Source organism: Dipodomys ordii, unplaced genomic scaffold, assembly GCF_000151885.1.
Source record: "Dipodomys ordii isolate 6190 unplaced genomic scaffold, Dord_2.0 Scaffold208, whole genome shotgun sequence".
Lineage (NCBI taxonomy): Eukaryota > Metazoa > Chordata > Mammalia > Rodentia > Heteromyidae > Dipodomys > Dipodomys ordii.
In genome coordinates, this window is record NW_012267424.1 from 831,488 (window position 1) to 844,667 (window position 13,180).

The window sequence follows — 13,180 nt, forward strand, 5'->3', positions numbered from 1 at the left end:
GGGGAGCGTGCAGCCACGAGGACAGGTGCGGCCCACGGCGCACGTGCGGCCCACGGCCCACGGGGTGCAGCTGCTGCCTCTGTGTGACTGTGGCCGTAGGCCTAGCCGGCCGTGACACGCGTGCGCATGCGCGCCACCCTGCCACGAACATGTCTACATGACTCTTAAAGGCAGAAAGCGAAGGAAAGTAAAAGATAGGAGCACAGAAGGGAAGGAAAGGAAGAAGGGGGAAGAGAGGGAGGAAGGAAAGGAGGATAGAAAGAAGGGAAGGAGAACAGGAGGAGGGAAGGGGGGAGGGAGAATGGGAAGAAGGAAGAGAGGGACGAGAAAGAGAAAAAGGAAGGGAAGGAGGGGAAGCATTATGCAACCGAGAGCTTCTGTGGTCTAAAACATCTAAGCTATGACTGCGGGGCCCTCCGCAGGAAGTGTCTTCCAATTAATATGGGACACTCCCTTTTGGACAGAGGGGAGGGGAATTTTGAAGACGGCTTTGGAACCCAGGCTGCCTCAAATGTCAATCTTTCCCACTTCAGCATTCTGCACGATTTCAGGCAATGCCCTATCATGTCCAGCTCTACAACATTATATCAAAGTGAAAAGAATGTCAAGCAACAAAACAAAGATTTCTGTTCATGGATCTGTATTCTGACTTCTGAGGAGAAAATCTGAAGCATATCTGTCTCATCTTCTAGGAGATTAAGGTGGCAACCCTTGCTTATACCCAAGACTGAAAACCCCTTGGAGGAATTCACTTCCCTGCAACCCTGAAGTTAGGCAGGGCCCCATGACCAGCTCGGAACAGTGTGATCTGTACTCTGGCCTTCTCTTTCAAGTTGTAGCTAGGATAAGATCATGCAGTGGGGTCCACAGGTACACAGACTTCAGAACTCCTACTGACCCAATGAGAATGCAGCACAATGCAAACATGACCGGAGTTGTGGACATTGCTTGTTACCAGAACATGCCTCGTGTAAACTGACTGATGCCTTCAGTGCTACAATTCACTGGCTCTTGACTGTTCTCCAAAGGCCTGTGTGCTAATGGCTTAGTTGCCAGGATGGAACAATTGTTCCATCTTGGAACAGTTGAGAAGTGGAGTCTTGTAGGAAGTCATTGACCCTCTAACCTGGCTCCCTCCATGATGTGTGGACTCACCACAGACCCAAAGCAACAGGGCCAAACAAGCATGGGTGGAACCTCCAAAACGGTGAGTCGTATTGTTTTCCTCTATGAGTTTATTACCCTAAGTATTTAGGGATAATGACTGGAAGCCAAATAACACCATTGTTCAAATTGATTCTGATCTTTTTTTTTTGGTCCAAGACCAAGATTTGAACTCCATATCAACTGAGCCATGCCTCTAACCCTCAAACTGATTCTGAAATATGAAAGTGCACATCAAGCAAGGGGAGAGATTCAGTGTCCAAAATCAGCCGTGTGGAGATTCCATTCAGGAGGAAACTTAAGTATTTGTTAGTTAATTCCACCGTTGTTCAGATTTAGAAAATAACTAACCATGATGCAGGGACTCTAGCCTATAATCTTAGCTTCTTTTTTTTTTTCTTTTGTCAGTCATGGTCCTGAACTGGGTGCTGTCCCTCAGCTCCTCAGCTCAAGGCTAGTGCTCTCTACCACTTGAGCCACAGCACCACTCCTGGCTTTTTCTGCTTATGTGGTGCTGAGGAATTGAACCCAGGGCCTCATGCATGCAAGGCAAGCACTCTACCACTGAGCCACCTTCCCAGCCCTAATCTTAGCTTCTTGTAGGGACAGGGATCAAAGAGATCAGAGAGCACAGTTCAGCCTGGGCAAAAAGAAGTTAGTGAGACTCCATCTCACTCAACAGCAGGCTGTGGTGGTACCTGCCTCCCATCCCAGCTCCAGAGGAAGCTGTGGCCCTCTACCTGGTGTCTCCAGTGGATTTGAACTCAGGCGTGAAATGAAACTTTACCTCAGAAACAACCAGAGGTGGCTCATGCCTGCAATCTTGCTACACAGGAGGCTGAGATCTACAGATTCTGGTTTGAAGTCAGCCTGAGCAAGAAAGACCATGAGGCTCCTATCTCCAATTAACCACCAAAAAGCTGGGAGTGGAGCTGTGCCTCAAGTGATAGAGCATGAGCCTTGAGCAAAACAGCTCAGGGACGATGCCCAGACGCTAACCATATTAACAAAATACTTGCAGTCAAATATCAGATTGTGGAAAGAATAGTACCATAATAACAAATTTACCTTCTCAGCTGTACCCATCAAGATAAAGTATTACTTAATGCTGCTTTTCCCTTCGGAAAGAGGAATATTGATTTAGCCTTTCAAAATAAAAGGCATTTGATTTGTTAATGTTTTAAAAATCGTATTTTAAAAAGATAATGCCTTCAACAAGCAGACTGGAAAAAGCAGCTGCCAGATCTACACAGAGAGACATGTCTGTCAAGTTCATGGTCACTGTGACTTAGTGCAAGTCCATTCTATGACCCAGATTTGTTTAAATGGCAGAAGCAGTTACCACGTGCTCCCGGAAGGGTCGTCGTTCCCAAAAGCACTGAAAGAGCCGTCGTCCCTCTGGTAGAGAAGTTCTCTTTGGTAACCTGAAGATAACAAACATCAACAGAGTCAACTTGCCATGAAGGAAAGTGGCCAATAATGACATACAACTAAAGAAGAAAACACCTCCTCCACCTCTAATACTGAATTTTCTGTCCAATTACTTGTACAAGGTTTCCTAGTGATTTTAGTGTAAAGCTTATGTTATCAGATATCATAATGGCAACTCCTGCCTTCTTGCTGAGGCCATTTGCATGGTAGATCTTTCTCCATCCCTTCACTCGGAGTTTGCTTTTATCTTTGGCCGTGAGGTGGGTCTCTTGAAGACAGCAAATTGATGAATCTCATTTTTTGATCCAATCTGCAGTGCTTTTTCTTTTGATTGGTGAATTGAGTCCATTCATATTTATGGTTATTATAGAGAGGTATATTGTATTTCCTGTCATTTTATACTTTCCTAGGTTTTTCTTCTTTTGTACAAGGTTTCATTCTGCCCTGTCCATGTGTGTGTACAATGTACCCACCATACACGTTCCATCACCTCCCCTTCCCAAGCCAATCTCATGGTCTTCATGGGTCCATTTTCACAAATGTACATAAAGTATCTGAACCATATTTGCCCTCCTTCACCCTTTCTGCTTGCCCCCTCCTCTCACTAGTACCCAGGACAGGACCTGTTTTATATTCCTATTTAATGTTGTTTCATTTCTTTTTTTTTTATTTTTGTGCCAGCACTGGGGCTTGAATTTAGGGCCTGGGCACTGTCCCATAGCTTTTCACTCAAGGATCATACTCTATCACTTAAGTCACGGCTTCGGGGTGTTTCAGGTTTTTCTCAGTCATGGGGCTTGAACTTAGGGCCTGGGTGCTGAACCTGAGCTTTTTTGCTCAAGGATAGTGCTCTGCCACTTTGAGCCACAGCTCCACTTCCAGTTCTTGGTGATTAATTAGAGATAGGAGTCTCATGGACTTTACTGCCTGGGCTAGCTTCAAACCTAGATCCTCAGATCTCAGCCTCCTGAATAGCTAGGATTACAGGGGTATGAGACACCAGCACCCAGCTGGCCCCAGTTTTGTTTTGTTTTTTAATGGCTAATTGGAGATAAGATTCTCACAGATTTTCCTGCCAGGGTTGGTTTCAAACCATGATCCTCAGATCTCAGCCTCCTGATAGCTAGGATTACAAGCATGAGCCACTGGCTCCTGGTTCATTGGTTGTTTGAAATGTGTGTTTACATTGAGTACTTTCTATGTTAAAGACTGTAGGAAATTTTAAATACCTAAGAATTTCAAGAAAAATGCAGGAAATAAGAACTGTTACTATCCAAAAATTAAAGTAAATTCAGTAGGTTATGATTATCTAAAAGACATTTCCAGCCACCTAAAAACAAGCAAAAGCCAGATGCCAGTGACACCTGCCTGTAATCCTAGCTACTCCGGAGACTGAGGACTGAGAATCACAGTTGAAAGCCAGCTCTGGCAGGAAAGTCTGTTAAACTCTTATCTCTAATTAACCACCAAAAAGCTGGAAGAAAAGCTGTAGAGAACTAGCGTTGAGTACAAAAGCCCTGAGTCCAACCAAGCTCCAAGACTGGCACAAAAAAAAAAAAAAGATGGCATTCAATTTCACTCTCTGCTATTCACAACAGCCTCAGTGCTTCGTATCTAAAGTTATCTGCTTTTTAATAAAGATACTACAAGGGCTGGGAAGGTGACCCAGTGGTAGAGTACTTGCCTTGCATGCATGAGGCCCTGGGTTCGATTCCTCAGCACTCCATAAGCAGAAAAAGTTGGAAGTGGCACTGTGGCTCAAATGGTAGAGTGCCAGCCTTGAGCTGAAGAGCTGAAGGACAGAGCCCAGGCCCAGAGTTCAGGCCCCACACTGACCGAAAAAGGAAGGAAGGAAGGAAGGAAGGAAGGAAGGAAGGAAGGAAGGAAGGAAGGAAGGAAGGAAGAAAGAAAGAAAAGAAAGAAAGAAAGAAAGAAAGAAAGAAAGAAAGAAAGAAAGAAAGAAAGAAAGAAAGAAAGAAAGAAAGAACATATAGTATTGTAAATGAAGGTTAAGGCCAAATCAGAAAGTACTTTTAGCTGGGGGCTCACACCTATAATCCTAGCTACTCAAGAGGCTGAGAGCTGTGGATCCCAGATCAAAACCCAGGCAAAAAAGTCCATAGATTCTTAGCTCGAATGAGCCAGCAAAAAGCTAAAAGTGGAAGTGTGACTCAAGTAGTAGAGTGCCAACCTTGAGCGGAAAAAGCTTAGAGTGCCAAAGCCCCGAGTTCAAACCCCAGAAGACACACACACATACACACACCTTAGCCTGGTTTAAAGTCAGCCTTGGCAGACACATCTAGGTGGCTCTTGACTCAAATTAACTAGCAAAATGCTGGAAGTAGAGTTGTGGCTCAAGTGGCAAAGTGACAATGTTGAGCAGAAAAGGTTGAAGCCCTGCATTTAAACCCCAGTACTGGCATGTGTGTGTGTGTGCACACGCACACACATATACAGGGAAAAGAAAAGAAAGCACTTTTATTCCTAGGCCATCAATAAAGAAGAGGGAAATACCAAATAATCTGAGACAATGTCTCTTAAGTTTTCTGGTCATAATTAACATAGGCAAACCAAAACTCCAAATTGTGTGCCTACCATACCAATTTCACTTTTCCAAATTAAAAAGTATTCAGCAATGGTAATTATTACTAGAAAAGTAAGTTGAGGAGAGGGTTAAGGCTCATGTATCTGCTTTAGAAAAAGCAGAATTATTTCAAACAAAAGGCAGTTTCATATCTGGAAAGCAATGCATACAATTCTCAACGTCAGAAATCATAGCCCAAACACAATCTACTTTTGCCCTTAATTCCAAGCTATTCTCCTTGAGACTTCCAATAGAAGTCCAACATCCGAGAATCTGATTCAACACGTGCTAAGACAATCTGTATTTAAAAAATAAAGACAAGAAGAGAAGTTAAAGAAAGCAAAAGCATAAAGATAGACTTACAGGGGCTGGGAAGGTGGCTCAGTGATAGAGCGCTTGCCTTGCATGCCTGAGGCCCTGGGTTCGATTCCTCTGCACCACATAAGCAAAAAGAAAAAAGCCGGAAGTGGCGCTGTGGCTCAAGTGGTAGAGCACTAGCCTTGAGCTGAAGAGCTGAGGGACAGCGCCCAGGCCCACAGTTCAGGCCCACGACCAGACCAAAAAAAAAAAAAAAAGATAGACTTACAGAAAATTGCTCTAATAAAAACAAAGATATAAAGATAAACTTACAGAAAATAGCTCATCTTCCTCATTTCTCAGATGCAATCAAGAGACTGCAGCGAAGCAGACTAATGTGTTAAGATTCACAAACAAAATGGCAGAAGAGTCTAAGATATTCTCCCTCAACCTGCACTTGAGGATGAAACCCACCAGATAGCCAGAGTTCAACTGGGAAATCAAAACAGGAAAGTGACGATCTGTGGAAGAGAGGGAAGGTAAGGAAAGAAGGACGTCTTAGGGTCTTCCATTGCTACAGAGGGTGCTTCAGTGAGAAGGACTAACCTCAAGGAAACCATGGCCTCCAGGCCCCCACACCCCAGCAACAGCTGTAGTTCCAAGTATGAGACATTGTAAACGCACACAGAAAGCTGAGATCATGGAGATGACATCGGTGCTTATGGAAATGCCTCCAACATCCCCCATTCGTATCCACAACTGGCACCATCCTTCCGCAAGGGGCAGTCAGCCCAGAGAAGAAGAAGGGCCACTAAGAATCTCTAGCTGTGGGGTGCATTTCTTGACCCAGTTTAGGTAAAACTCAAAACCCATACTTCCAGCTCTACTCCCATAGAAAATTAGGGAAAAGAAGCTACGTGGCTCATGTCTATCATCTTAGCTATGCAGGAAGCTGAGATCTGAGGGTCGTGGTAAGAAGCCAGCCTGAGCAAGAAGGTCTGTGAGATTCTCATCACCAATTAACCACCAAAAAGCTCGACATGGAGCTCAAGTGGTAGAGTGTGAGCATTGAGGAAAATAGCTAAGCAGGCATACGAGGCCTTGAGTTGAAGTCCTAGCACTGGCAAAAGACAGACAGACAGATAGATACATGCATACATACATACATACATACATGCATGCATGCATGCATGCATACAGATGAGGGAAACAAAATTGAGAGAAGAGAACTTGTATGATCTCTTTGTGGTAAACCTCAAGCCAAAGCAGCCATGTATGGAAAGGGATTCTCCAAACCACACCAGTACATCAGGACTAATATCCACTCCAGAAACAGAAAGGGCCACTGTGGACAAAGCCATAGAACTTGTTGTTAAGAAAACAACCCTGGGGCTGGGAAGGTGGCTCAGTGGTAGAGCGCTTGCCTTGCATGCATGAGACCCTGGGATCGATTCCTCAGCACCACATAAGCAAAAAGAAAAAAAGCCGGAAGTGGCGCTGTGGCTCAAGTGGTAGAGTGCTAGCCTTGAGCTGACGAGCTGAGGGACAGAGCCCAGGCCCAGAGCTCAGGCCCCATGACCAGCAAAAAAAAAAAAAGAAAAGAAAAGAAAACAACCCTGAGTGAACAAATGCAACAGTGGTACTCACTAGACACAAAGCTGAAAATGAACTATACGACTTGTGGGCGGGGACGGCAGAGGAAACTGGGAGAAAACGAAGGAAGAGCTGACAGTGTCCAAAAAGAAATGTACTTATTATCTAATTTATGTAACTGTAACCCCTATCTACATCGCAGGATAATGCGTACATTTCTTACCAAGCATTGCAGCCTCCTCCTTTGTTTACCCTTCACATCCCTTCCCAGCCTCCCCCCTCTCCCTCAATCCCAATCCTTCTCATTCCCACCTCCCCCCCAAAAATAGTTTTTTTAACTTAAAGAAAACAACTCAACAATCCAGTTTGCTCACCTAAGTTGGAGCCTTTTTCTCCAAATAGGTAAGTAAGTCAATACATGGTTTTCTACAATAGTTCACAAAGTAGTAAAAGTATGAATTATAAGTTTAATAGTGTTATGACTAGCTCTTGAGTTTAGAAAGTAATAGTATACTTGTAATTATTAGATACCTCCAAAAACTGAAATTAAGATGAAGTTAAGGGGTTGTGAGAATAATAAGCTATGTTTGTAAAAGGTTAGACATACTTTTCTGGGTTAGTAAATTTCCTTTAGTCCAACTAGGAATATAAAAAAATCTCAGAATCTATTTCTTCTATTAAAAATGAAAAGTACTGTCTGCATAAAACATTCTGGGATGGAATGTGGCTCAGTGGTTGAGCATTTGCCTAGCATGTGTGAGGCCCTAGGTTCAAGTCCAGAACTTCCCAAAAATGTAAACAATTTGACTAAGTAAATAAGAGTAGTAAAATCAGCTCTCTGTGACTATATAAAACAAACCTGATTTTTTTTTTTTTGGTCGGTCGTGGGGCTTGAACTCTGGGATTGGGCGCTATCCCTCAGCTCTTCAGCTCAAGGCGAGAGCTCTACCGATTGAGCCACAGTGCCACTTCCAGTTTTCTCGTGGTTTATTGGAGATAAGAGTCTCACGGACTTTCCCTGCCCAGGCTGGCTTTGAACCATGATCCTCAGATCTCAGCCTCCTGAGTAGCTAGGATTACAGGCATTATCTATACTAAAAGAAAAGTTGCCATTGGCTGAGTGCTGGTAGCTCTCACTTGTAATCTCAGCTACTCAGGGAGCTGAGATCTACAGATCATTGTTCAGTGCCATCCCAGGCAGCAAAATCCATGAGACTCCAAATAACCAATCAAGAAGCGGGTAGAGTACCAGCCTTGGGTGGAAAAAAAAACAAACAAGAGTATGAGGCTCTGAATTCAAGACCCAGTATCAACACACACACACACACACACACACACAAAGTCATGATGAACTTCCATACACCTATGACAACCATGGGAAGCCAGGCCTGGCAGCTTTTCTGGTCTTTAGCTTTTTTGCTGAAGCCCTCCACACTCAAACTTGGACCAAAAAGCCGGAAGTGGAGCTGTGGCTCAGCATTGGGGTTTTAAAGCCTGCTGGGTTTTCACTTCAGTAGAGAAATCCTCCCAAGTGCTCAACCAGACGGGATCTAAGTCTCTCTTCCAAAAATTTGAGCAGCAGGCACTGTGATTTCAATATCTGAGGAAAGTAGGTGGCTTCATTCTTCTACATGTGGTTTGGGGATTTCTAGTTCTTATCAGAAATTATTTCATTCAGGAAGTGGCACTGTGGCTCAAGTGGTAGAGCGCTTGCCTTGAACTGAAGAGCGCAGGGACAGCGCCCAAGCCCAGAGTTCAAGCCCCACGACCGATCAAAAAAAAAAATTATTTCATTCATAGTTCTAATTTCCCTTTATGACAGCAAAATATACTTTATTTAATGAGATAGCTGTTGTTCTGACCCCTCCCCCAAAAAGGGGTTAGCTCACAGACTCCTGGGACAAGCATGATTTAAGTGAAACAATGTGCTATTTGCAAATAGCATTTAAATAATATTATCATGACTCACACCGAAGCTACTTTAATTTCTTAAAAAAAATTACACTGTATTTACAGGGTTTGGGCAACTATATTGGCAGAAGAAAAAGGAATCTATGAAATGAGACACTGATTTCATCGTGAAAAGATGACTGGAGCAGGAAACTGCTGCTCACTATTAGAAAATACGATTGGACTCAGCTTATGAGATGATGTAATTTTTGTGTGTGTCTTGAGCCACGTCTCCACTTCTGGATTTTTTCTAGTTACCTAGAGATAAAAAGTCTCACAGACTTTCCTATCCAAATGGGCTTTGAACTGCACTCCTCAGGACTCAGCCTCCTGAGTAGCTATGATTACAAGAGTGAACCACCAGCTCCTCGCAGAGATAATGTATTTTGAGGAGTTCAATTTTGCTCACTTTCACCAGTTCGAAAGATAACACTCAAACCACTGGTCACATTCTTGACAGGGCCAAAGAGAACAATGTCTACAGGTAAGTACTACAGGAAAGCTCTTCACAGCTCCTCTAGGCCTAACCTTCACACTGAGTCAATGAACCTTAAATTCAAGGAAGTTAATCTTGATCATTCATTCATCCAATGTAAACAATTTGACTTGTATCAAAATCACATGTAAATAAGAGTAGTAAAATCAGCAACTATACTGGCAGAAGAAAAAAGAATCTATGAAATGAGACACTGATTTCATCATGAAAAGATGACTGGACCAGCAAACTGCTGTTTACTATTAGGAAATATGATTTGATTCAGCTGTACGCCTCAGCTTCACCATCTGTAAGGCCAGTATGATGCAAGTACTGGTTGTGGGCATTTAAATCGATTTTAGATGTAAAAAACTTAGAACACTGCCTGTCTCAGAGTGATTGCTCAACTTACGTCAGCTCTCAGAGGGAGGCTGAGGCATGGCTTCACCACTCAGAGTCAGAATAATCTTAAACTCTGCAGCTTTCCCCTCTTCCTCCTCCTCCTCTTCCTCCTCCTTCACCTCCTCCTTCTCCTTCATTTCCTCCTTCTCCTTCATCCTCCTCCTCCTCCATCTCTTCCTCCTCCTCCTTCTTCCTCCTCCCTCCTTCCTCCTTCTCCTCTTCCTCTTGTTCCTCTTCCTTTTCCCCTTCCTCTTCTCTTTCTTCTTTGTCATACCAGTTCTAGGGATTAAACTCAGAGCCTGAACACTGTCCCTTAGCTTTTTTTTTTGCTAAGCTAGCACTGCACCCCTTGAGCCACAGCTCCACTTTTTTATGGTAAATTGGAGACAGGAGTTCTACAGACTTTGCCACCCAGGCTGACTTCGAACCAAGATCCTCAGCTCTCAGCTGCCTGAGTAGCTAGAATTACAAGCATTACTTTTCTGTCACAGCCCCACCTGCTGGTCATGTGAACCCAGAGCACCAAAGCAACCTGGCACGGGAGATACGCCATCAACATGCAGTGAACACACCAGCACCCATTCCTCCACAAGACTGCAGACATCTTCAGAAACCAATAGTGTCTTGATAGCTCCTCTACAACATCCAGTACAACTACCACATACCGAGACAAAAATCCATCCATTTTGAAATATGATCCCAAGAGCCAGGTGCTGGTGGCTCACGCCTGTAATCCTAGCTACTCCGGAGGCTGAGATCTGAGGATCGTAGTTCAAAGCCAGCCAGGGAAGAAAACTCCGTGCGCGTCTTATCTTCATTTAACCACCAGAAAAACAGAATTGGAGCTGTGGCTCAAGTGGTAGTGCATTAGCCTTGAGCAAACAGGCTCAGGAACAGTGTTCAGGACCTGAGTTCAAGACCCACGAGCAACACAAAAAAAAGTAATTCAAGAAAACTCTGCTGAAAACAAAAAACAAACTTTAAAAAAAAACCATACTTGGAAAATGCTTACCTTGCCTCATAAATGAAAGGGCTTTCTCTTTTATGTTATCTGTCAGGAGTCTCTTCTTAGTCAGATAATCCAAAATGTAAATATTTGGAGCAAAATTTATCATGTTCTGTTCACCACAACCATACGGCATCTGAATCAAGGAAGCTAGGCCATTGATGGAAGGACCAAGAATATCTCCTGAAAACACAAAAGTATTCCATTTATTCAGTAAATATGCATACGCAACAAATGGCTATTTTCTGCTGGTGGCAGAATCTTCCTCTAATCAAGATGCGTCTATCCCTGAAGCAACTGGAAAATGGTAGAAATTTCCATCAAGTTACATGGACAGAAGAATAATCAAAACAAGAGACAACATGTACATCTGTGGGTCACACCCACAATCCTAGCTGCTTAGGAGGCTGAAATCTAGAGAATGGTGATGTGAGGCCAGCCCAAGCAAACAAGCCCATAGACTCTTGTCTCCAAAATAACTAGCAAAAAGCAGGGCTGTAAGCATAGCTCATGTTGCAGAGAGCCAACCAACAAAGCAATCTGAACAAATGTGAAGCCGTCAGTTCTGACCAAAGTACAACCAACAGAAAAGGAAGAAACAGGAGGAGGCTGTGGTGGAGAAGGAGAAAGAGGAGGAGGAGGAGGAGAAGGAAGAAGAGGGGAAGGGAAAGGGGAAGGAGGAAAAGGAGAAAGAGAGAAAGGAGAAGGAGGCAGTAGTACTTGAATTAGAGATTATGTGATGATCTCATTGGGTCTGAATCAGAAACTATATCTATAATAAATGAAAGAGCCAGGCACCGGTGGCTCATGTCTGTAATCCTAGCTACTCAGGTGGCTGAGATCTTGAGAAACACGGTTCAAAGCCAGCCCGGGCAGAAAAGTCCATTAGACTCTTATCGCCAATAAACCACTAGAAAACCGGAAGTGGTGCTGTGGCTCAGTCGGCAGAGTGCTCACTTTGAGCTGAAGAGCTGAGGGACAGCACCCAAGCCCAAAGTTCAAGCCCCACAACCGACAAAAAAAAAAAAAGATGAAAGATAGATATTATCACATACAAATAGACCTGCCACATTCTGTCCTTACCCACTGTGGTGATCTGAACTCTCTCACTGCCACTGACTGTATCAGGAGGAAATGAGAAGCTCAAAGTTTTCAGGGTAGTTTGTTGTTTGCTGTCAGTCAAGTCTAACAAGACCGCTTGTGAATATGATTTTTCTATTCCTTCAGCCTGTGGAGAAACAGGAGCACATTTAACAAGGTCTCTGCTGGTCTATTTACGAGAATTATATGAAGATACGACAACAACTCTCTGCCCTATGAGACTATAGTTTGGGTAGAGCTACTTAAGTACCTACCATTTCTTGATTCTGACTACAAATCTGTTGAATGTCTGCTTTCTACTTAGAGAACACATTTCATGGAACAGAAAGTGACATCACAAAGGAGAAGATGAAAATATGATGGAAAAACTCTCTGGAGGCCTTGCTCAAGTGGTGGAGCACCAGCCTTAAGGAGAAAAGCTGGGGACAGCACCCTGGCCCTGAGTTCCACCCCTAGTACCATCAAACACACACACATACACACACACAGTTTTCTGTGTGCTTTGCATGTATTTCCCTCTTGTTTATTTAAGACTCCAAATATTTACCTTTACTAAAATCCTCTGGGTGACAGCATCAGAAGCCGTGGGTGACATGGCTTTGACTGTGATGGGAATTTCCCCCAGCTGCATGGGCCTGACAGGGAAAAGCAGAGATACCCCATCCTCACCGGGGACCAGAGCCGTCTGCTGATGCCCCGTGCCATTGATTTCATTGGATGTCATCAGAATGTCGAATTGATCACTTTCTTCAATGACTACCTTAACCTGAAGAAAAAAAAAATCAAAGATTTTTATATAATAAATGTTCTTCAGTAAAGTATTGTCTGTTGAATCTGTACACTTCAAGACCAGGCAAAGGGGAAACAAAAAGAAGACAGGGTATCAAGGAAAAACATTTACTTCAAATACTCTCTCCTAGCTCCGAGGGGAAATGTATTTTAACAAGGTTTTTCTCTGAAGCCCAGGCTAGCCTGGAACTGGTGACCAACCTGCCTTGGCCTCCCAAGCACTGGTATTACAGGCGTGTGCCACCATGCCCTGCTACAGAACTCACTCTTTGGCTTCACTTCTCATTTTTTCACTAACAGCAAAGACTCTCATTATGTACTCATTAAAAGGTAAGGTTGTATACAAAAGCTATTTTATATTTCATCACTCCAAATCTTTTTTTTTTGG

The 13,180-nt window shown here is 43.5% G+C and overlaps 1 protein-coding gene across 1 annotated transcript in view; it reads right to left on the reverse strand.

Annotated features, from left to right (window-relative positions):
- Cd109 (CD109 molecule) overlaps nucleotides 1-13,180 on the reverse strand; it is a 108,270-nt gene that overhangs the window by 20,806 nt on the left and 74,284 nt on the right. The window contains exons 21-24 of the mRNA XM_013035290.1: nucleotides 12,551-12,769; nucleotides 11,986-12,130; nucleotides 10,909-11,085; nucleotides 2,507-2,588 (exon numbers count right to left, since the gene is read on the reverse strand). Of these exons, the coding sequence (XP_012890744.1) occupies nucleotides 2,507-2,588; nucleotides 10,909-11,085; nucleotides 11,986-12,130; nucleotides 12,551-12,769 (623 nt within the window). The remainder of the gene's footprint in view (nucleotides 1-2,506; nucleotides 2,589-10,908; nucleotides 11,086-11,985; nucleotides 12,131-12,550; nucleotides 12,770-13,180) is intronic.